The sequence below is a fragment of the Rhinatrema bivittatum genome, chromosome 3 (assembly GCF_901001135.1).
Source record: "Rhinatrema bivittatum chromosome 3, aRhiBiv1.1, whole genome shotgun sequence".
Taxonomy (NCBI): domain Eukaryota; kingdom Metazoa; phylum Chordata; class Amphibia; order Gymnophiona; family Rhinatrematidae; genus Rhinatrema; species Rhinatrema bivittatum.
Genome location: NC_042617.1, coordinates 86761506 through 86786232, shown reverse-complemented (window position 1 = coordinate 86786232; position 24727 = coordinate 86761506). Strand labels below are relative to the sequence as shown.

Here is a 24727-nt window from a genome sequence, read left to right as displayed (position 1 = left end):
AATACAGAACTGTGTATATAGTTCCGCTTACATCAGTCTCTTATTTAAGTGCACTACCTAAGTCCTCCTGGACCTACCTGTCTTTCCTCTCCCCCCATCTTGTTCCTTCATCTCCCTGTTATATGTAACTTGAATTTCTCCCTTTCCAAACCATGTTCTAATTCCCTCTGTTAATTGTAAACCAATGTGATATGAAAATGAATGTTGGTATAAAAAAAAAGTTTTTAAATAAATAATTCTTTAAATCTATTTTGCCCCATTACTGTTGCTTATCCCTTGAGCCAGTGATCAATTCATAGTAGGATACAGATGATGGCAGATAAAGCCCAAACTGCTGCATCCTCTCTGCCCACTTGAGATTCCTCTGCTTTGGGTAGCAGAGCTCACACATTCTCACACGCAACCCAATACCAACTTCCCCCCACTATCTTGTCTTTTTCACCTATCACAGCCCTATTGTAACTTGTGTTGAGTGTGGGCTTGGTGCCAGAAAGTCATGAGTAAACTGAACTACAATTACAATATGGTAAACCTCCCAAACCAAAACAATACTAACTGCCAGCACACAAACAGTAAAAACCCTACAAATATTACCCCAAGCCTTAAAATACCAATATACCGTATTTTTTGCACTTTTTTTTCCCCCAAAAGTGGGGGGAAAATGTCTGTGCGTCTTATGGAGCGAATATTAAAAAAAAACAACCTAAAAATCTAACAAAACTCCCCCACCCTCCTGACCCCCCCCCCCCCCCACCCCAGACCTGCCAAAAGTCCCTGGTGGTCCAGCGGGGGTCCGGGAGCGATCTCCTGGACTTGGGCCGTTGGCTGCCAGTAATCAAAATGGCGTCGACGGCCCTTTGCCCTTACTATGCCCCAGGGGCCTGTGACATAGTAAGGGCAAAGGGCCATCGGCGCCATTTTGAATACTGGCAGCCGACGGCCCAAGTCCAGGAGATTGCTGCTGGACCCCCACTGGACCACCAGGGACTTTTGGCAGGTCTTGGGGGGGGGGGGGGGTCAGGAGGGTGGGGGTTGTAGTTAATTTAAAGGGTTGGGATGGGGGTTTTTTTTTTTTGGGGGGGGGGGGTTCCCACAGAAAGAGAAAGATAAAAGTTTTCTGATCTGGGGAGTTGACCGAAATGGCCCTCCCCAGACCCGAAAAAAATGTTATGCACTCCCATAATTTGCTCCATAAGACGCACAGACACCCATGGACAGAGCCAGTTTAGCACAATTTTTTTTTTTTTTTAATTTTCCCCCTCTGAATCCTAGGTGCGTCTTATGAAGTGAAAAATATGGTACTTATTAGGAAAACAGAACAAGCAAGGCTGTTAGAGATCCCAATACAGAAGCTACATGCTTGCAGAATACCCTCACTTTGGTCACACATGTAAAATGCAGACAGACTCTCACCAAATACAGAAAAAAAGTGAACATAAAGTATAAATAGAAACATGCAGCTGGAAACTGCTACAAGCCAAATTCTGTATATAATGCAAGAATGGAAAAACAGAAACATCGCCATTCCTCCAAAACAAAAAATAAAACATCTTACTAGTAAAACCATATTTTAATGATTCATAAATATTTCAAAAGAGTTGATGAATAGGATAACATCCAATAATTAATAACACAAATTACAAATTTAAAAAATGTACCAAACAGTAATTCAAAACAAAAGAGATTTCAAATAAAGTCCAAATATTCAAACCGAGATAAAAAAAAAAAATCCCCCGCTCTCCATACCTGGGAACCTTTGATTTTCCAATCGCCCTTAGATTGTCCTGGATTAGTGGAGTGGAGGCAGGATGCACACTTTATCCTCCCTTTCTCTCTTATACACACCCTCCTTAACACATATGTTTATTCTCTCTCACACAAACACATTCATTCACAAAGATACAAGCTCTCATACACTCACAAGCCTTCTCTTATAGGCTCACTCTCCCACACATTCATTGGCTTTCTCACACACTTTCTGGCACTCTCTCCCTCACATACACAAGTTCTCTCTCCACCCCCCCCCCCCCCCCCCATAAGCTCTCATCACACACAAACAGGCTTTCTCTCCCTCATACATACTCACTGGTGCTCTCTTGCTCACACACATAGGTTTTCTAACCCATTCTGGCTCTCTCATACTCATAGGTTCCACCCCCCCTTCCGTTCTCTCATACTCACTGGCACTCTCTGCTCCCAATACATACAAGAGTTCTCTCACACTCGGAGGCTCTCTCCTTCTCCCATACATACAGGCTCTCACATTCGCAAGTTTTCCCCCCACACACAGGCTGTCAGACTCTCACACTCATTGGCATTCTCTCTCCCACACATACACAGGCTTTTTCACTCCCACACACTTACACAGGCTCTCTGATAGTTTGGCCGCCTTCTTCAGCATACCCACGGCCCGCCTGAGTCTCTTGTTTTGCCACAGCAGAAGGGAAGGTGCCGGTCACCTTAACTTGTTGCACTACAGGAGAATGGAGAAGCATTTGCGGCCCCATTTCTTTGTTGTGCTATGGTCGAGAGTTGAGGAATTAGCAGCTTCATAGGGCCTTTTCTTTTTTCGCCAAGGGAGGGAAGGTGTCGGTGACTCCACGGGGCCTTTTGTTATTGATACGCGGGTAGGAGGTGAGGTGCCGGCAGTCCCTCTAAGCTTTTTTTAAATTTTATTTTTTTTAACTTGTACCACAGGTGGGAAGGTAGGTGCAGGCAAGAGGTGACAGTCACCAAGCTTTTTCTTTTTTTCATCGCGGGCGGGAGATGAGGCACCGTCTAACCCACAGGGCTTTCTCTTGTTTCGCCGCAGGAGGGAGGGAAGGTGTCAGCCGCTCCACGAATCCTTTTGTTGATTGGTGGGTGTGAGATGAAGTGCCGACAGCCCTGCTGAGCCTTTTTTAAATTATTATTTAATTTGGGCCGAGGGTGGGAAGGTAGATGCTGGCGGCTGAGATTGCAGCAGAGAAAGGGGGAGTTGAGCATAGGCAGGCAACTTTCAGGAGGTACAGCGCCACCCTTGGCTGTGGAGTTAAACCACAGCTCCTTCAAATCAGGTGACCAGATGTGACGCAATGAATAGTTGCTGCGCTAGACTGCAGGATTAAAATCCGGACAATTTCTAGACATCTTAGCCCTCCGTCTGGCTTCCGGACAGTACTTTAAAATTCTGTACTGTCCGGAGGAAATCCATACAGTTGACAACCTTAAGCTGGGGCAGGGGCAGGCAGTGTGAGGCAGATGCCATAGCAGCATTCTGAGTGGGGGGCATTTTTTTGCCACCTCAGAATTCTGCCACCTGAAGCGGTCACCTAACCCTGCCTCATAGACCCGCTCCTGGTCACGTCTAACTATAAGGGAGGTGTGGTTTGACGTGGTTGCCAGTAATTTCCATCTCCAGAAGCTTGGTATTATGAGGACGAGTGTCTAGTTCACTCTGAGTCCTGATTAGGCCTAGACCTGGTTGAGCTTTCTGGCTTCTGGGGTAACTGTCCCTAGGGATTATTTCCCCCTTTGGCAGCCTTCTCCCAGAGAGGAAAAGTGTTTTTTGTTTTGTTTTGTTTTGTTTTTTCTTTTCACTTTATACACTCTCTCTAGGTGAGCTCCCATCAGGTTCCTTCCTGTACCCCTACAAGGGTTAGAGGGTTGTGGTAGGGGTCCCTATGCTCAGGGGCTGGGGGCTGAGGACAGTGGCAGGGTGGGGGCTGGATTTCCATACCTCTGTTTGTGATCCCTGCCCATTCCCTTCTCTTTTAGGTGCAGTAAAATTAAAAAAAATAAAGTGGAGACAGGAAGAAAGGAGCTTGGTCTTACTCAGAGGCTCAGGGCTGCAGAGGTGGTGAGCAATTCCTCCACAGGGCGTAAGGGCTCATCGGGAAAGTTTGCGGGAAGCCTGCAGGAGCCACTGCGTTGGGGGCTTTGTTCAATTGCGAAAGCTTTGTTTGAAGTCACAGTAGTTCTTTTCCAGCTATAGCAGTGTTCCTTGAGCTGCGGCCTTCTTTCCTCTGAACCGCAATGTACCTAGCCTGGGTATAAACAGTGGGGACCCACGGTGGAGATTGTGGCAGCATTCCTGGGCTCATGGGATTCTTAAAGGAACTGCGATGCTCAAGGCTCAGCCTTGTGGGCCTGCAGGCTCCGACATACTCTACATGTAGGCAGAAACTATTTTATGCAATTTTAACCTCAGCCCTAGAAGCTGAGGCAATACCAAGTAGATAGCAATTATAAAACAAAAAATGTTTCTTTGTTTTTTTGAGTGCATAATGGAAGAGATATAGTAATGATTAGGGGTTGCACGTGCAATGTTTATAGCTTGATGAAAAGGTAATTGGCAACTGCCTGAGACCACACCACCCTTATAATTAGACGTGACTTCCTCAGCAGGGAGAAAAAGTAGGTGTGTTCTCTGTCTCCATTAGCTGTGGAGGAGGGAAATCCCATAAGTAAGGACTGGTCTAGCAGGACTTAAGGAAAGAAATTATCAGGTAAAATCAAATTTCACCTTTTAATACAATCCTCTTTACTTTGGCTAGATTAACTACAGACCTGAAAAGTTGAGTGTTTGAAGCTGTGCAGAGTGTTTCTGAAGATAATTTTGATGCTTTGTGGTACTACTATACACACCTCTGTACAGGGTAATTCAAATGAGCGGTTCTACATGGTTGCATGATTTCAACAGGCATTTTTGTCTTAATATCTCCAGTTTCAGTTGCATAGGTCAATAGTATGACTGCAAAATTGATCCCAAAAGTGAAAAAAAATCTAGTATTTTCCTGCTTGAGAAAGGGCTGTTGGTGGTGGAGATTCTCCAAGGTGAAATTTCCATGGAAAAATGTAGTGCTTGTTCACCTGGTCAGGACTGGCTGTAGAGCAAATGGCGCCCTGAGTGAAAATAGTCAGCGGTGCCCTTCCCATGCCCCAGTCCTTGGCATGAATTAGCAGGGGCAGGAGTGCATGCAAGCTTTCTTTACAAGTAAGCAGACGGGATATGGACTCTCTTCCCCCAGCATCTGTACCACCTGCCTCTTATTCCTCTGGCTCTGACATCCTTCCTCCGCCTATCTCCTCCAGCAGTGTCTCTCCTGTCTCTTACCCTCTCTTCCTAGCATTTTCCCCTGCCTCTTTTACCCAGCATAGATACAAAGGCTCCCTAGGGGCTAGAGGAGGGAAATGAACAAAACCTGTTAACCTTTGCTAACTTCTGGTGCAACATTTCTGCATTGCGGTAACCTGCACAGAGTAGCAATTGCATCCCTAAACAGAAGGCATGAGGGTAACCTTCACAAACAGCAGTTACAACCGTACAGAACTTGCTGGACAGACTGGATGGAGCAATTGGCTCTTTCATTGTGATCATTTACTATGTTATTCCCAATATCTGCCTCCTTCCTCCCTCCCCCCCCACTGCTACCCCCCCCCCCACATCTGCATGTTCCTTCTGCCTTCTCCCTTCTCACCTGGCAAAATTACTTGTTTTGGCTGCAGAGTTGCTGCCACCATTCCTCCTAGTCTGTGCCAACCTGACACCACTTTCATGCTGATGTCACATTGTGCAAGATAAGCGCATAGGGAGTGCCAGTTCATGTATTTGGAACATGTTTGCAGGGCCAGTACTGAGAGAGAGAGAGGAGCAGTGACAGCAGCTGAATGGGCTCTTGCTGCTCCCTTCGCTCTCCTGCTGGCACCAGGTCTGGGTCTGCATGGCCTGAGATGCAGCATGATAACTGCTTAAGGAACCCTGCTCAGCAATGGGTGCACACATCATAGGGAACATCTCAAAAAAGATGCACACATCGTACGCCGCATCTCAAAAAAGATATAATTGCGATGGAGAAGGTACAGAGAAGGGCTACCAACAGAGGATGGAACAGCTCCCCTATGAGGAAAGACTAAAGAGGTTAGGACTTTTCAGCTTGGAGAAGAGACGGCTAAGGGGGGATTTGATAGAGGTGTTTAAAATCATGAGAGGTCTAGAACTGGTAGATGTGAATCTGTTATTTACTCTTTCGGATAATAGAAAGACTAGGGGGCACTCCATGAAGTTAGCATGTGGCACATTTAAAACTAATTGGAGAAAGTTCTTTTTTACTCAACGCACAATTAAACTCTGGAATTTGTTGCCAGAGGATGTGGTTAGTGCAGTTAGTATAGCTGTGTTTAAAAAAGGATTGGATAAGTTCTTGGAGGAGAAGTCCATTACCTGCTATTAAGTTGACTTAGAAAATAGCCACTGCTATTACTAGCAATGGTAACATGGAATAGACTTAGTTTGTGGGTACTTGCCAGTTTCTTATGGCCTGGATTGGCCTCTGTTGGAAACAGGATGCTGGGCTTGATGGACCCTTGGTCTGACCCAGTATGGCATGTTCTTAAATCAGATACATGCTTTTTCTCACATGCCATCTGTCACACACATGTTCTGTCTCCCCAAATAGAGCTCGCTATGTCTCTCTCCCTCTCTCCCTCCCCACATACAGACTCCCAGGTAGATACCTACCCACCCACACTGGCTCACAACAGAAACAACGGCTCACGGATATACTCTCAGGGCCTGGGCCTGGGTCTCTTCTTTAGCCGCCAGCAGGATGAGGTCTGCTGGCAACCCATGGCACTGGACAGCTGAGCAGACAATGACTGCTGCTGCCTCCTGAATCAGAAAGCTAGCTCCAAGCCTCACGTGCAGCAGCAGGAGTCGCATTTAACCAAACATCTCCCGCTACTGTGAGGGCCGGTCTCGCGCAGCATCCTCTGTGGGCGAAGTTTAGAGTGTGCTCAGCTGTCCAGTGCCAGGGCACACATGTCAAAGACTGTAGACCTTTGGCCCAGAACAAATGGAAATATGAATCCCCCTTGGCCTCTGCACCTGTCCCCATTCACCTGATTTCCCCTCATACTTTGAGCCCCCACTAGAAACATTCTCTCCCCCTTTCCCCTCTCTCTCTCTTTCTCCCTTCTTCCTCCCCCTTTCTCTCTTTCTGATTGCAGGGTCCTGGCCTTAGCACAGTGCAGCTTGCTAACCTCGCCCACGCTGTGCTGCCTCTGCTGTCCATGCAGGAACGTCGCCAGTCCTGCGATGCCTCCGCTTTCCGTGTGAGAGCCGCCTGTGCCGCGATGACTTCGCTCTCCCGCGATGGCTCCGCTGACCGCGCGCGGCAGACCTTGCCCGTGCAGCGATGCTTTTGCTTCCTCTTCCGGCAGAGCATTCGGAAGGGAGAAGCATGCGGCTGCAGTGGATTCTGTGAGGCAAGGGAGGAAATCTGTGGGAAGGGAGGATTCTGCGTAAACTTTGCATTCCGCAGTGGTGCAGAATTCCCCCAGGACTAATCTTGTATGCTAGCACTTTGATAGTGATAGAAGAGAGGACAAGGGGAAACTCTGTCTTGTCCTTTTCTAAATTGGGAAGGAACCAGACAGGTGTCCATTATAACTTTTGTCCTAGGGTTTGTATTCAGGGATTTCATTGCTTTTACCGTTTTCGTGGGAAGAGTGTTGTCAGCCATATTCTCATCCTCGGAGGCATTCTCCTCCATGCTGATCTGTTTCTTCATCACGGATTCATGGCAAGATCTCTTAGGATTGATTACCTGTGATGTGTTGGGGTGGGAATGGGTATGGATTTTTTAGCTAATTTCTTGCCATTTCCACTTTCTTTTTCCAAGGAAAGCAGTAAAAATGATGCATTGTAATGCTAGGGAGTGGGAGCAGCTAACTTCAGCGTATGCTCGGGGCAAGCGCATCACATGGGTCCCTTGTATTTTTATTTTGATGCATACTGCTTTGATTGTTTTTTGGAACCAGTAAGTGGTATATAAGAATTTAAATAAATACAGCAGACCGTGTGCGTTGTGGAAGAAAAGGTTTAGGTTCGCAGATCAAAACAGGCTTAGAAGACTGACAGAATGATTTCTTTTATTCTGACCTTACATCCCAGACACTTGAGGGGTTGATATTCAAAAGATTTAGTCTACTAAAATCTGATTTTAGTTGACTAAATCTAACTATTTGAAAATGTGTCCCCTTTTAACCAGCTGAGTTTCCGTGGTTAAAATGCCAAGCCACCCAAATTTAGCTGGGTGAAAGCAGATTTGGTTGGCGTAGTTCCTGAGGACGGGCATTCATAGCTAGCCAGTTAGTATGAGATTCTGCGTTCACCATATCCTAAATCTTGTGTCGATTTAGCCGGATATTCGGCTGCACAATTAACTGGGTGAGTGCGGTGTAATGATATGCCTGCTTCTGGTCCACCAGGGGGTGCTTTAGTTTGCTTGATTCTATGCAGGAGACTTATCCTGACTAGTGAGAAGGGCAGTCAGTCAGTCATACCCTGGGTACATCTTTAGTAATGGCTCCCTCTTTGGTCACCTACCACTCGCACAAAGCTTAAAGAACGAGGATTGTTCCTGTTTAGTTCCCAATACTTTATTAGCGCACCTTTTTCCCAGTCATCAAACCAGTAACTCTAGTATATCAGGACACAATTTTATTTCCTTTTCACTTTAGTTACAAATAGGCCTAAGGTTCCACCTACACATTTCAGTACCTATGAGGTTTAATTTCAGTTAGCTTCAATGTAGGACTTAACCTTTCTCAGGCTCTAACAAATGTTAATAGCAGGAAAACCATTTAAAGCTGTTACAGGAAGATTCTACTTGTTTAGTGACAAATATGAATCCTATTACTCAAATGTACTTCTTGAGCCAAACCTGCAGTTTCTAATAGCCAATTAAGTAATAATTCTCTGTTAACTGCAAACCCTCTAGAACAGTATTCTTGAACCCAACATGCAGTTTCCTCTCACTCTCAGGCCGATAAAGAAAGAAACGCGGGAGAGCGGGCGAGCGCCTGCTCTCCAGGTGCGCACAGGCCAGTGTCCTGGGCAAGCGATCCAGTAAATAAAAATAAGCTAATTAGGGCCAGCGGTAAAAGGAGGCCCTAGGGACACAAGTGCGTCCTAGCGCCTCCTTTTTGACAGGAGCGGCGGCTGTCAGCGGGTTTGACAGCCGACGCTCAATTTTGCTGACGTCTGTTCTCGAGCCCGCTGACAGCAATGGGTTCGGAAACCGGACGCCGGCAAAATTGAGCGTCCGGTTTTCAACCCGTGAGCTGTGGGCTGATTTTAAATTTTATTTTTTTTTTACTTTTGGGACCTCAGACTTAATTTCTGCTGGCACTGGGATATTGACGCCTACCTTTGGGTAGGCGCTAATTTCTGAAAGTAAAATGTGCGGCTTGGCTGCACATTTTACTTGCTGAATCGCGCGGGAATAACTAATAGGGCCATCAACATGCATTTGCATGTTGCGGGCGCTATTAGTTCCGGGGGGGTTGGATGCGCGTTTTTGACACGCTATTACCCCTTACTGAATAAGGGGTAAAGCTAGCGCATCAAAAACGCGCGTCCAAAGGCGGGTTAACAGTGTGCTCCGCCGGAGCGCACTGTACTGTATCGGCCTGTCTGTTAGCTGTAAGCCCACTACAACAATACATTTAAACTCAATATGCAGTTTCTCTTAGCAAATAAGCAAGAAAGCCCCATTAGCTGCAAGCTCTCTGAAGCAGTATTCTTGGACTGTGCTTACAGTTTCTTTCAGTAAACCATTCATAAACCTCAATGTGTTTCTCAGCTTGGCTTAATTTCCCTGCTCCATTGCTTTCAGTTTGTTCTGTCTAAAACTTGTGCATAGGTCACACTTGATTTTTTTTTTCCCAAAGTCAGTCTCAGCAACTAAAGTAAGACAGTCAAATTCTCTGTAATTATGGCTTTTAAATTAACAACTTTTAGAAGAGGTTTGTCAAGTCAGTCATAGGTCTTCCTCTTCCATAGCTGAGGTTAGTGACCACCAGGAGACTAGTTATTGCTTTGTCTCGCTGCCCCCAGCTTTCCTCCTCTGCTACTGCAGAAGCCTTTTTGATAAAACTGAACAAGCTACCAAATGAGGTGCTACTGGCCACCCCCATTGCTGATTCTTATCTGCTGACTTTCTGCTAAAGTCAATTAGCAAGGGTGCCTGGGAAATGTAATCTTAAACAGAAGCCATCTTGATTCCTCACCCTGGTTATTTTGAGAACAAGAAAAAAAATTACTGCTTTTAAAGTCCAAGTCCCCTTTTGTTTGTTTTTTTAGAATGTTTTTATGTTATGCATTTTTTTAAAAACTGTGTATGTAACTGTTATGAAGAATAATACTACACCATATGATTCTTTTATTTAGCGACACACACTAATAGATATATCCTACAACTATATAGTACAAACGTTTACCTCATCGTAACGGTATTTATAAATACAGTTACCTCATCATCTTGGTATTGGCTTCAGGTCGTGAAATCCCCAGTATGATCGAGCAGGAGCCTCAGTGTTAAGGGAAAACCCTGGGCAGCGCGTCCGCTCCACAGGTGCGACTTCTGTGGGTCCTTGGGAGTCCCCGATCTTTACAGTGTTGCGCAAACAAGTGTGTGCGCGAAGAGAAGGCAGGGGTGAATCTCAATCGCAGGGCCAGACCTCAAGTGGCAAGAGTCAACATCCCCACCTGAATAAACATGTGCTATTCAGCACCTACAACTCTGGGTGATTTTCTATTACTTTGAGACCTTGAAATATCAGAACACATTAACCCTTTATCTTACAGTAACTCTGTGGATCAGCAGGCTATAAATTTGGAAAATAAATAACCCCCTGAAGGTACACACACATTGAACAAAGTTTCAATATACTGACACTGTAACACTTCCTCCAGGAGTCCAGTTGTCATACCTGGGGGTGACAGAGCAATGTTTCACTTCAGTTCAAACATTGCACAGGTTTTGCACTAGCATTTTCTCCCATTTTAAATACTGAAATGTTTAAATTAATAAATGTTGAGACATGTTTTGTCTCAGAGCAAAATATTGATAATCCCTCCCTGATAGATTTTAAGGAAGCTTTTCTACTATTTATCCCTTCTGTGTCTTATACAGAAATTCCTGAGATGGACTTTACGGAAGCTTACTCTGACGCCTGCTCCGTTGTTGGGCTTGCAGCAAGAAAGGGAGACATAAAATGTTTGCAGAGACTTATCAAACAGGGATGGAGTGTAGATGTAGCTGATAACAGAGGCTGGATGCCCATTCATGAAGCAGCATTTCATGACTCAAGTGAATGTTTGCGACTAATCATTCATGCAGGTAAGGCCACTTTGCCAGGGGCTGATGGATAGCTTCTATTTATTTATTTATTTAACTCTCTCCTTGAATCGCAAAAACGTGAGCCACCTTTGGTTCTACAACCTGTACATTTTTTTAAATATCTAGAGTTGAAGAATTGTGTGTGTTGGAAAGATGGCTCTTTGTTTTTCATGGTTGTCATCTCCTTTTCTTCTTTGGTTTGTTACTTTCCCACAATTATTTTTATGCTCCCTAAGGGGAGTCATATTCTCTGGATATTTGATGATGGGCCCTTGAAATTTCATGAATGGTAAGCGTATCTGTTATAATTTTCATATTGATCCATTAAAAAATGTCATAACCTGCAAAGAATCCAATTTTTTCTCCAGGACCAACATGATTGCTAGATATCTATGTGAGCAACTGAAGCAGGGAATCTCACATTTTTCAAGAGAAGGCCCACATGGGACATTTCAAATCACTGAGGGAGCCAGGGCAACTCTTGGAGTTGTTTGCTGAGAAGGGTTTGCATGGAGTGACAAAGTCCCTCATGAGAGGCTTCTAAGAAAACTAGAGTCATGAGATAGGAGGTGATGTCCTTTTGTGGATTACAAACTGGATAAAAGACAGGAAACACAGGGTAGGATTAAATGGTCAATTTTCTCAGTGGAAAAGGGTAAACAGTGGAGTGCCTCAGGGATCTGTACTTGGGCCGGTGCTTTTCAATATATTTATAAATGATCTGGAAAGGAATACGACGAGTGAGGTTATCAGATTTGCAGATGATACAAAATTATTCACAGTAGTTAAATCATAAGCGGATTGTGATACATTGCAGGAGGATCTTATGAGACTGGAAGATTGGGCATCCAATGGCAGATGAAATTTAATGTGGACAAGTGCAAGGTGTTGCATATAGGGAAAAATAACCCTTGCTGTAGTTACACGATGTTAGGTTCCATATTAGGAGCTACCGCCCAGGAAAAAGATCTAGGCATCATAGTGGATAATACATTGAAATCGTTGGCTGAGTAAACTGCAGAAGTCAAAAAAGCAAATAGAATGTTATGACTTATTGGGAAAAGAATGGTTAATAAAATGGAAAATGTCATAATGCCTCTGAATCACTCCATGGTGAGACCGCATCTTGAGTACTGTGTACAGTTTTGGTGACCGCATCTCAAAAAAGATATAGTTGCACTGGAGAAGGTACAGAGAAGGGTGACCAAATGATAAAGGGGATGGAACAGCTCTCCTATGAGGAAAGGCTGAAGAGGTTAAGCCTGTTCAGCTTGGAGAAGAGATGGCTGAGGGGGGATATGATAGAGGTCTTTAAAATCATGAGAGGTCTTGAAGAGTAGATGTGAATCTGTTATTTACACTTTCGGATAACAGAAGGACTAGGGGGCACTCCATGAAGTTAGCAAGTAGCACATTTAAGACTAATCAGAAAATTCTGTTTCACTCAGTGCATTATTAAGCTCTGGAATTTGTTGCCAGATGATGTGGTTAGTGCAGTTAGTGTAGCTGGGTTTAAAAAAGGTTTGGATAAGTTCTTGGAGAAGAAGTCCATTAACTGCTATTACTCAAGTTGACGTAGGGAATGGCCTCTGCTAGTAGCATGGGATCTTCTTAGTGTTTGGGTACTTGCCAGGTTCTTGTAGATTTACTTTCTGTCTCCCTTCCTGTCATTAATTCAAATTTGATGATATTATGATTACTATTGCCAAGCGGCCCCACCACCGTTAACTCTCTCATCGAATCCTGTGCTCCACTAAGAACTAGATCTAAAATTGCTCCCTCTCTCGTCTGTTCCAGAACCAATTCCTCCATAAAACTGAAACTTATTCCATCCAGGAACTTTATCTCTCTAGCATGTCCTGATGTTACATTTACCCAGCCAATATTGGGGTAATTGAAATCTCCTATTACTGCACTACCAATTTGGTTAGCTTCCCTACTTTCTCTTAGCATTTTACTGTCTGTCTCACCATCTTGGCCAGGTGGATGGTAGTATATTCCGATCACTATACTTTTCCCCAACACACAAGGGATTTTCACCCATAAAGATTCGATTGTGAATGTAATCTCATGCAGGATCTTTAAAGTGTCAGGGTAATGAAGGAAAGGAACAAGCTATTGTGGTTCCTTAAAGTGGATGCACTGGTTTAAGCAGTGGCCTGCAGAACTACCATCTTGGTAGAGAAAGGTACGATGGGAACTTCAGGACAGGAAGATAGAAGCAGGCCTTCTCCATGTGTGCCATGGCAATCCAAGCATCCATTGGTGGAGGTTACATGGCACGGGCAGCTTTATGCTGGGTTCAGCAATTGCCTGAGAGTCCCGACACTGTGCACCTGGAATCAGTGGCCTCTTTGGCAGACATCTTGTATGATCTGGTTAGTTTAGCCTAGAGGTTGGTTGCTTTGGCTTCATAATTGGGTGGTGGACACATCCTCCAATTCATGCCTTTAGAGAGGGACTCCAAGTCTGAGAAGACTTGGAGAAATAGATAAAGGACTGGGTTGATATCAAGACCCAAAGAATCAGAGGATATAAAGCGCAAGAGCATTTATGACTTTAGTCAGCAGTTCACATACCAATTCAAGGGTAAAGTGTCTGTCTCACCATCTTGGCCAGGTGGATGGTAGTATATTCGATCACTATACTTTTCCCCAACATACAAGGGATTTTTACCCATAAAGATTCGATTGTGAATGTAGTCTCATGCAGGATCTTTAAAGTGTCAGCATGACACTTTAAAGATCCTGCATCATACATATCAAACAGTAAATCTCAGGCCTTTTGCGGGGCCGAGAGGTCGATGACAGATTTTCCTGCAGCCACAGGTAGCAGTTGCTCTCCATAATATCATCAGGTGGGCCCCTCTGTTGGTAATGCCACTACATGGTGCCTTGCATGGTATTTCACAGAGTGGGCCCAGATTACAATGGACCAGTGGGTCCTCAAGATATACACAAGTGCATACCCCCTTGAGACTATTTTCCCAGTGCAAATGTATTGCAGGTTGCAAGTCAAAAGGGATGCGGTAAAATTGACACTGTAAACACTAGGGGACTTGGAAGGTATAGTTCATCTTGTCCCAGGAAAAAGGGCAAGGGGCTTATTCATTTTATTTTGCTGTACTGAAGGATGGCACATTTTTGGCCCATTCTGGACCCCACTTTCGAATTGAGACCCTGATGGCGGCAGTAAGAAAAGGAGATTTTCTGGTCTCATTGAATTTTGCAGAGGCCTATCTTCACATTCCCATGAGACATTCATTTCAAGGGTTCCTTCATTTTTGTGTTACAGACAAAACACTTTCAATTTCAGGCCCTATTGTATAGTTTTAAGTACCTTCATCAAAGTAACAGTGGTTGTGGTGGCGGAGCTACGCATGCGGGGGATAACAGTTCATCCATACATGGACAATTGGCCCATCAGAGCGTTATCTGCCCAGGAGAGCTGGCAGGCTTTGGCCATGGTGATCCAGTTCCTAGAAAGACTTGAGTTGGGTAGTGAACTATGTAAAGAGTAGCCTGGAATCTTCTCGTTCTGTAGAATTCTTAGGCGTGCTCTTTAATCCAGGGGAAGGGTATGTTACCTACCATCCAAGAGAATCTTCTGATTACATACTTAGCCAAAGTAGTCCGTCTCGGGCTAAGAAATTTCATTGCAATCTATTCTTTAATTATGGGCACAAGGAGTACTTTTTTGCTTTTATTGGAGCCACTCTTTCAGGATGCTCTAACTCCCTTGAGTTTTTTAGTATCCTTCAAAGATACCTCCTACTAAATCATGCGCTGAGTGACTTTTGCCTTCCCCCTCTTGCTCAAGTTTAAAAGCTGCTCTGTCTCCTTTTTTAAAGGTTTGCACTAGCAGCCTGACTCCATCCTGGTTAAGGTGGAGCCCATCCTTTTGGAATAGTCTCCCTCTTTCCCAAAATGTTGCCCAGCTCCTAACGAAACTAAAGCTCTCGTCCCTGCACGCTCGTCTCATCCGTTTGAGACTCTCTGGAGCTCTGCCTGCCTCTCGGGTTGCTCTCTTCCCTGGACTATCATCTCATTCACAGATTGAGATTCCAGAGCTCTGCCTGACTTTGAGTTACTACATGTGAAACTGGGAGCATTTCAGAGAATGCTACCCTGAGGTTCTGGATTTCAACTTTCTACCTAAAATCCTAAGTTTGGCTTCCAGAACCTCCCTCCTACACCTTCCTATGTCATCTGTGCCCACAGTCCAGAACCTCCATCTTCTGGTGTTAAGTTGAATTTGCTGGGAAAGAACACTTAAATCTAACCTTTTAAGAATTTTTTTTTAAACTATTAACTGGCTGTGCTTATGTATTACTAGCCTTAAAAACTATTTGTTTTCAAGTGTTAAGAGTTGTGTGTGTTTAGAGAGAGGAATTTGTGTTAATTAGTATTTGTTTGCCACTCTTAAGAATTGTGAGAGTTTAGGGAGAGTAGGCTTTGAGCTAATTTTGTGAGCTTGTATAAGTTTTTCGACAGGGATCACTGGATATCTAAATGGCAGATGAAATTTAATAGGGTAACTTGCAAAATGATGCACATAGGAAAAACTAAACCTAACTACAATGCTGGGTTCCCTATTTGGAGTCACCGCCTAGAATAGGACCCTGAGGTCCTTGTGGGCAATACATTAAAATCCTCAGCTCAGTATGTGGCAGCACTCACAAGATCAAATACAGTGTTGTGGAGAATATCATATTGACTCTATATTGTGCCATGTTGTAACTGTAACTTGAATGTTTTGTGCCATTCTGTTTGCTTCATCTAAAAAAAAACAAAACATAACTGAACTAGAAAAGGTGCAGAGAAGGGCAGCAAAAATGATAAAAGCGGTGGAACTGCTGCCCTGTGATGGGAGGCTACACAGATTAGGGCTCTTCGGCTTGGAAAAGAGAGAGGGCCTAGAGGGGACATGATAGTTTTATAAAATCACAAGTGTGGCGGGACGGTTATTTAACCTTTCAGATAACACTTAAACAAAACAGGTTTAAGACATCACAGGGAGTAGTTTTTTCACGTAGTGCAGTTTAAAAGAAGTTCCCGGAGGAGAAGTTCATAAAACAATGACCAGGTGGGCAAGGAAAAATCGCTTCTCTTTCTTGGGGGTAAGGTAACAAGTAGATTTAAGTTTTGGGATCTGTTTGGATGTTTGTGATTTGACTGGCCTTTGTTGGAGATAAGATGCTGGGCTTGATGGACCTGGGTCTGACCCAGCATGGCATATCTTATGTTTGTAACATTTAATTCTTCCCGAGACATCAGTTTTTCATTCACCACATTATGCAGACTGGTGCAACTCTGATTAGCTGTACAGATGAACTTTTCATTAATGCTGGTATTGTTCTAGAATTTGTTGAGTTTCTATTAGGTTTGAATAAGGGAGGGATATTTCATTTCATTAAATTTGTCTTGCCTGTACAACAAAGTTTCAAGCAATTCATAACATAAATACAGACCATATAAAACTTGTAGTAAAGCACACATCGGAAACCAACTAATATAAAAATATAGCAATATACAATAATCCATATCTAGAGTGCTGGGTTGAGAATCCCCAGTTCTGATTAGCTGGTGCTCAGTGTGCTGCCTTCTTTAGAAGTCTCTTATTCCAATAGTCAAGACTTTGAAGCAAGTGATGTTCCTGATAGGTCGCAAGTGGTGGTGGGCTCTATTGTATTGCAGTTAGATGTTCTGTGCAGAAACAGGCTGATACAGTAAAGTTCGCGGGAGAGCGGGCGAGCGCAGGCCAGTATCCTGTGTGCGCAGTTCAGTAAACTAAAATATTAAATTAGGGCCGGTGGTAAAAAGAGGCGCTAGGGACACTAGCGCGTCCCTAGCGCCACTTTTTGGACAGGAGCAGCGGCTGTCAGCGGGTTTGACAGCCGATGCTCAATTTTGCCGGTGTCTGTTGTCGAGCCCGCTGACAGCCACGGGTTCGGAAACCGGATGCCGGCAAAATTAAGCGTCCGGTTTTCAAGCCGCGGGCCGGTTTTCAAAAATTTTTTTTTTTAAACTTTTTTTTAACTTTCGGGACCTCCGACTTAATATCGCCATGATATTAAGTCGGGTGCACAGAAAAGCAGTTTTTACTGCTTTTCTGTGCATTTTCGGCAGAAATTAGCGCCTACCTTTTGGGTAGGCGCTAATTTCTGAAAGTAAAATATGCGGCTTACTGAATAAGGGGTAAAGCTAGCGAGTCCACGTGCATCCAAATGCAGGTTAACGGAGCGCACTGTACTGTATCTGCCTGCTAGTGAGGGCAGCCATGAGACAGAAAACACAAACGCTGTGGAGGAACTTGCTACCAAAGGTGGTACTCCTTCTTTTAGAAAGAGTAATGTAAAAGAATGTAAATTATAAACACCCCTCCCCTCCCCTTTTCTTTTTTTTTTTTTTCTCAGGGCTTGAGAAATACCAGGCACCAGGTCACTGTGAGGATCAGAAATTTTGCTCTGGTGCCTATGATTTTCATGCCCTGATTCAGCTGGCACCGGAAATGCTGCTCGCGTCCTATTGACACTGTGGTACCTGAACTCCCACGTTGGTCTCATAGTCTTGTAAGACTTGAGACCTCAAGATTAGCGCCAAAGTTCAGGCGTCGTGCGGTGCTGACTGGAGAAGAGCAGTGTTTTTGGCAGGGGTAGCAGCAGCCAGGAAGGTGAGGGAGGCAAGGTAGATGGCTGAAGTCCGCTAATCGGGGTGGAGATGGGTGGCTGACCAGGAAGGGCTAGGAAAAGAAGGGAAAACTGGCTGAGAGGAGGGTGAAGATGACTGGTTAGCTGGAGATGGCTGGCTGGGGATGTGGATGGGGGTTGAGAGAGGAGGAGACAAGTGGGGATGGCAGGACAGAGGGGAGTTTAGAGAGTGGAGAGACCAGTGGGAGCAGAAGGGAGTTGAGAGAGAGAGAGGGAAGAGCTTGGTGGGGATTGGGAGGTGGTTGACAGAGAAGAGGATAGAGGGGGGTTGAGAGAGAGGGAGGAGCCTGATAGGATGAGTGAGATGGTTGGGGACATAATGGGAGGATTGAGAGAGAGGGAAACTGATGTGGACCCAAGCCACATTGATAGGAGCAGAGGCAATGGCCTTAAGTGCAGCTCTCGGGGTCAGGGGGATGCTGGCACACTGCTGACATGCTTGCGAGAGCAGGGGGAAAAATAAACTTACCAAGGGCCTTAGTAAATCAGGCCCTAAAGGAGCTGTAGCAGATCCTGAAGGGGGAACCCTTCAACATTGGAGATGACTGGAAAATTGAAAAAGCTCTCTGCTGTTGGCTCCTAGGTTTTTAGGCTGCCTTACATGATGATTTATGTTTGTGTGGCCAAATAATGCCTATTTAATTTTGTGTTGCATTGGTTGATGGAAATACAGAATTTATTTATAAATATATATTTTTGTAGCTTTATTGCCTTTCAGTGGGAGTTTAATAATGTAATGACATCCGACTTCAGATTTTTCCTGTCAGTTCCCTGGTGGTATAGAGTCCTCTTTGTATCAGCTTTTCCCACCAGGACATAGAAGTGCGGTTAGTTATTATTTTATTATTTGAATAGTATTTATTGCTATTTTTGTATCCTAGTACAATTTTAACAAATGTTATCTTTAAAATTGCTAGTATTGGGAAAACATTTTTATGTGGATTATAAAATTAAAATGGCATTAACAGCCAACAGCACTTTATGCAACTTAATTGATGCATACAGCTCACTTTTCAAGAAAGGTATTAAATCATGAACCAAGTTTTGTGATGTATTTTTCAGTTTCTATTTTTTGTTCTGGTGCATGTTAATGAAATAACTTTTTTTTTTTTTTGTTTATTGCCCATTTTGTTTTCATTAACTAGAAAAATGCTGATGACTAGAGGCTACAACACTGACTAGCCTTCCTCTAGTCCATTTTGTTCTCTCCCCATACCGATATTAGTCCTGGGGGAATTCTGCACTACTGTGGAGTGCAGAATTGTCATTTTCTGTGCAGAATTGCCAAATTCTGTGCAGAAAATAGCAGAGGAGACCCTAGCATGCCGCAAACGGAGCTCGTCCCACGTGTGCTGCGGAACGCGTTCCTTTTGTGGCGAAGATGAAGGCCCAGGCGTGCCGTTCGCAGTAAAAATGGAAAGCCTTGGTGAGAGAGGGGAGGGGGTGTGGGGGAGGTGAGAGTGAGAGAGCAGGAGGGTGTGAGAGAGCATGGGAGGTAAGGGGGTGGGGGGATGCTTGGGGGGGGGATGCTTGAGTTAGGGTTTCAGAGAGAGGGAGCCTGTATGAGGAGATTGTGAAGGAGTGTGTATGTGTGTGAGAGATTGGGAGATCATGTGTATGAAAAAGGGATTGTGTGTATGAGAGGATGCTAGTCTGTGTGAAGGGATTGTGTATGTGTGAGACAGAGCCTGTGTGAAGGAGTGCATGAGAGAGAGACATAGATAGCTTGTGTGAGGATGTAAGTATGAAAGAGAGAGCTTGTGTGGGTGTGTATGCAAGAGAGAGTGTCCTGTATGAGGGGATGTGTGTGTGTGTGTGTGTGTGTGTGTGTGCGAGAGAGTGAGGGAGCCTGTATGAGGGTGTGTGCATGTGTATTAGAGGGAGGGAGTATGTGTGTGAGAAAGGGAGGGGACCGATGGAGTCTGTTTGAGGGGCAGTACTGAGAATGGGGTCAAACTCTGGGATAGGCAATAGAGTGGGATTGGAGAGATACTGGCAGGTGGGGCCTGAGAGGGCAAAGTGGCCAGGGGAGTAGGGAGAGCGAGTGGAAGGGACACTCTTACGGTGAATTTCTAGGGATCTGGAAAGAAATACGACGAGTGAGGTAATCAGATTTGCAGATGATACAAAATTGTTCAGAGTAGTTAAATCACAAGCAGATTGTGATAAATTGCAGGAAGACCTTGTGAGACTGAAAAATTGGGCATCGACATGGCATATGAAATTTAATGTGGATAAGTGCAAGGTGATGCATATAGGGAAAAATAACCCATGCTATAGTTACACAATGTTAGGTTCCATATTAGGTGCTACAACCCAAGAAAGAGATCTAGGCGTCATAGTGGATAACACATTGAAATCATCGGTTCAGTGTGCTGCGGCAGTCAAAAAAGCAAACAGAATGTTGGGAATTATTAGAAAGGGAATGGTGAATAAAATGGAAAATGTCAGAATGCCTCTGTATCGCTCCATGGTGAGACTGCACCTTGAATACTGTGTACAATTCTGGTCGCCGCATCTCAAAAAAGATATAGTTGTGATGGAGAAGGTACAGAGAAGGGCGACCAAAATGATAAGGGGAATGGACCAGCTCCCCTATGAGGAAAGACTAAAGAGGTTAGGACTTTTCAGCTTGGAGAAGAGACGGCTGAGGGGGGATATGTTAGAGGTGTTTAAAATCATGAGAGGTCTAGAACAGGTAGATGTGAATAGGTTATTTACTCTTTCAGATAATAGACTGGGAGGCACTCCATGAAGTTAGCATGTGGCACATTTAAAACTAATTGGAGAAAGTTCTTTTTCACTCAGCGCACAATTAAACTCTGGAATTTGTTGCCAGAGGATGTGGTTAGTGCAGTTAGTGCAGTTAGTGTAGCTGTGTTTACAAAAGGATTGAATAAATTCTTGGAGGAGAAGTCCATTTCCTGCTATTAATTAAGTTGACTTAGAAAATAGTCACTGCTATTACTAGCAACAGTAACATGGAATAGACTTAGTTTTTGGGTACTTGCCAGGTTCTTATGGCCTGGATTGGTCACTGTTGGAAACAGGATGCTGGGCTTGATGGACCCTTGGTCTGACCCAGTATGGCATGTTCTTATGTTCTTAATTCTGCTCAAGGTATTTAAAATTCTGCATCTTTAAGTAATAATTTTTTCTGTATTAATTAAAAATGTAATTTCTTAAAGACTGTCATGTAAACTGTGTTATTTTGACCAATATAAAGTTTGCAGAATTTAAAGTTTTTGTACGCAGAATTTTAAATTTTTTTGCGTAGAATTCCCCCAGGATTGTACCTATTGACCAGGCAGCACAGATTCCTTACCTTGTAGTTTGACTCAGACCTCAGGAAGTAGCATAAATACTGTTATCTGTATTTTAGAGCAAAAGAATTTGCCAGCCTTAGTGGCACAAAATATGGAAGGTTTCATGTAGAATTTTAAGAGGAATATTGAGTGAAGATATGTAGCCGAGAGGGCCATTTATGTCTTTAACTAATGAAGTAATTTGGGATAGGACTTAATGTCTGGGCTATGATTTAAGCTTTGTAAGAATGTTCAAAATAATTTTCTAGAAAGTATCAGGCCATGAATGAATTTTAGCACATCAGTCATCATATGCAGGGCCTTGTGATTTCTGCCATGGCAACTACCATAGGATCCATCTCCTGGTGCAAAATGTGCTGCATCTTGCAGAATTGCAGGAAGCTAAGGACTATGCTTCTGGCATCTTTGAGAACCACCTGCTGGCTGCTGCACCTCCTCTTGCTCTTTCCCTCCCCCCTTTTCCTTTCCACACTTCCTTTCCCTTCCCCCACCTTCCACTGCTGTAGCCTGATGTTTTAATAAAACATTAATGATACTGGGCCGTATATAAGGAATTTCTCCCATTTAGTCTATGTGGGGCAAATATTTTAGTACTTTCAACCTATTGAGTCTTGTCTTGACTAGATTGTAAGCTCCATGGAACAGGGACTGTCCCTTATGTGTCTGAACAGCACTGCTTATACCTTGTAGCGTTATTTTATTTATTTTTATTTACTTATTTGTTGAGTTTTATATACCATCATTTGGTGAAGCCATCATAACGGTTTACAAGATTCAAATAGTAATTCTTTTAACAATTGTGAAAAAAGGAATAACAGGATGCATATTAAACAAGATTAATCAATTATCGTCCAGAAGAGAATCATTTATGAATGAGGAGGGTTTATTTGGAGCTGTTTGGAGTCAAGTTATTTTTGTCGATTTGGTTGGAAGTTCCTTTGGGTGTTAGGATGATGAAGTTTGACTGTCAATGTAGACTTTGTGGAACATCAACAATCATAACAGGGACACTCTTTCTTATTCACCCCCCGAATTCGAAGTAATGTCATTAGACCATCATAATAGGCATCACAGTAAGGTAAAATTTATACCGATGTTACTCAGCCTTATGTTTAATCATAGGTCCAACACGAAGCATGTATTTTTTTCTTTTTTTGTTATGCGTGCTCACAGCTACTTGTGCTTATCTTAAAATTACAACTGTTCAAACTTCAGCTTTTATATAGACTTATCTGTGTGTCGCTGTTGCGAAAATTCTTGTTGTCTTATGAACTTGAATCAAAATCAATTCGCCAGCTTAGACGCCCAAAATGTTGACAGCGATATGTTCATTCATCATACTGCTGGATAGTGCCACGTCGAATTCGTGGGGTGAATAAGAAAGAGTGTCCCTGTTATGATTGTTGATGTTTGCATTGGGACCGGGCTTTCAACTGATTAACAAGTTTCACTGAGTGGTATATTAGTGATTAGACTTTGTGGAACAGCCATGTTTTTAGGTTTTCTTTTGAAAGTTTTGAGGTTAGGTTGGTTTCTCAGATATTTTGGGAGGGAGTTCCAAATTTTAGGGCAGGCAATGGAAAAAGCTCTTTCTCTGGTTGTTGTCAAGTGAGCATCTCTTATGGGGGGCACATTTAAGCGTCCTGAGTTGTTTGATCGTAGGTTGCTTTGAGGATTCTGGGGGATAATGTTTAAGCCAGTTAGTCCCTGATGTTCATTGTTTAGTATTTTATGTATGATGGTTATAGATTTGTGTTCAATTCGTGCTTTAATTGGAAGCCAGTGTAGTGAAATCAATATGGGCGTTATGTGATATCTATATAACACATATATATATATTTATATATATGTATATTTATACATTATATATTTATATAATAAATAGCAGCAGTTTAAAACAATATATCTGCTAGAATGATTTTGGTTGATAAGCAGAGCTGAATTGGCCATGACATGCGGGCTGACGTCATCCAGTGGCACTGAACAGACTCTTCTCTTCTAGCTGGTAGAGCTTTTAGCTCTATTTAGCATGTGTGTGAATACCTGCATATGAGTTAGTGTGGGCTTCCTGTCTTTTTTTTTTTTTTTTTTTTTTTTTTTTTCATCTGAGTACAGCATGGATGTGTACTGTCTCTGTTTTTATTTGTTTTTCAGTTTTCTTCATTTTTTCTTTGTGTTTTTTCACTATGAAAGTTGCCTCAGAAGCACCCACAACAGCACTTTTCAGTGCTACCAAGAAAAGTAAAAGTACTTGCAGCCTCAAATTTTCGACAAAAAGAAAGCCACAGAAAGTGGAGTCAAGAACTGTATTTGTGACAGTCATATTCATTACAGATAAACATGAACTCTGTTACCGTTGCTGGGACTGGAACACGACTAGGCCAACTGCAATAATCCTGGACAACGGTATATAAAATCAATCAATAAATAAATAAATATGGTAGAGCTTATAAAATGGAAGAACTGTGTAAGTCTCTTAGAATTCATTCCTCTTCTCACAGTGGAGCATCATCTGCTTCACTGGGAAAAGAGCTGAGCAAGAGTTCCTCAAAAACTCCTTCTTTGGCAAGGCAGGCCAAAACCTTGGGGTCGAGTAGTGCTGACCAGCTTGCATTGAAATAGAAGCTGCATCACTCAGCAGAGCCACCAGAGCAACCAGCATCTAGGAAGCACTGAGGCTTGTCGATACACTGGCACTGTCGATGCATGAAACATCGGTGCCATCGATGCACATGTGCTCAGCGCAGTTGACTCATGTATCAGCACACTCCAAGCATGTTTAAGTCGGTACAGTCGAAGCATGTGACCATGGAATCATCAAAACATCTAGCACTATCAAAGCATAAGACATCGGCGATGATGAAACTTAAAACATCAATGCCGTTCCATATCAATGGCATCATTTTGAATTACTGACACAACTTTATGCAGGCCATCTAAGATCAGGAGCAGAAGAAGATATACCTCTTTCTCCCTCCAGTCATTAGAGGAGTTGGAAGAAGGTTTGTGCTTAGATGTTAGATCCCATATGTTCTCTAGTGCCTCTTACTTCTAATAGGCCTCCAATTTTAAGGGTAAGAGCCCATTATGGTATCAGAATATTTTCCAGCACTCACTCCAGGTCAGAGGACACATCAGCCATTTGACCAAATAATGGAACTAGTGAAAAATGTCTTTACCTCTTTGGCTAAAGAGAGAGAGTAAGCTTTCTTTCTATCCTCTCTTCTCTGGTATTGCTAGCATCGTCCCACAAGGAGGAGTCCTAGTGTTTGTATGAAAACACCATCATAACCACCATTCTGAAGTTGTTCTTCACTTAATTCACTTGCAGCAGAGTCCAGCTGTTCAGAGATCATACACCAGGACTGTTTTCCTCCAAGGTGACCAAGGGAATTCTCCCCCCCCCCCCCCCCCAAATTCATCGTCTTCATCTCTGAGGTCCCGGGTTAGTGTTTCCACACCCTTAGGTTCAGAAGAGGGATTGACAGGAATCCCCTCTGGCCCATTATCGGAGCCTCCAGAGTATT

The 24727-nt window shown here is 43.5% G+C and overlaps 1 protein-coding gene across 7 annotated transcripts in view; it reads left to right on the top strand.

Annotated features, from left to right (window-relative positions):
• Positions 1-24727, top strand: part of ASB3 (ankyrin repeat and SOCS box containing 3) — a 248569-nt gene that overhangs the window by 9177 nt on the left and 214665 nt on the right. For 5 of the 7 annotated variants that reach the window (XM_029593417.1, XM_029593420.1, XM_029593422.1 and 2 more), the window contains exon 2: positions 10959-11165. The exons of 1 other annotated variant lie outside the window; for it this stretch is intronic. In XM_029593417.1, the coding sequence (XP_029449277.1) occupies positions 10970-11165 (196 nt within the window). In that variant the 5' untranslated portion in view covers positions 10959-10969. Of the gene's footprint in view, positions 1-3774; positions 3839-10958; positions 11166-24727 lie in introns of those variants that run through there. One more of the 7 variants, XM_029593419.1, reaches the window with a different exon arrangement.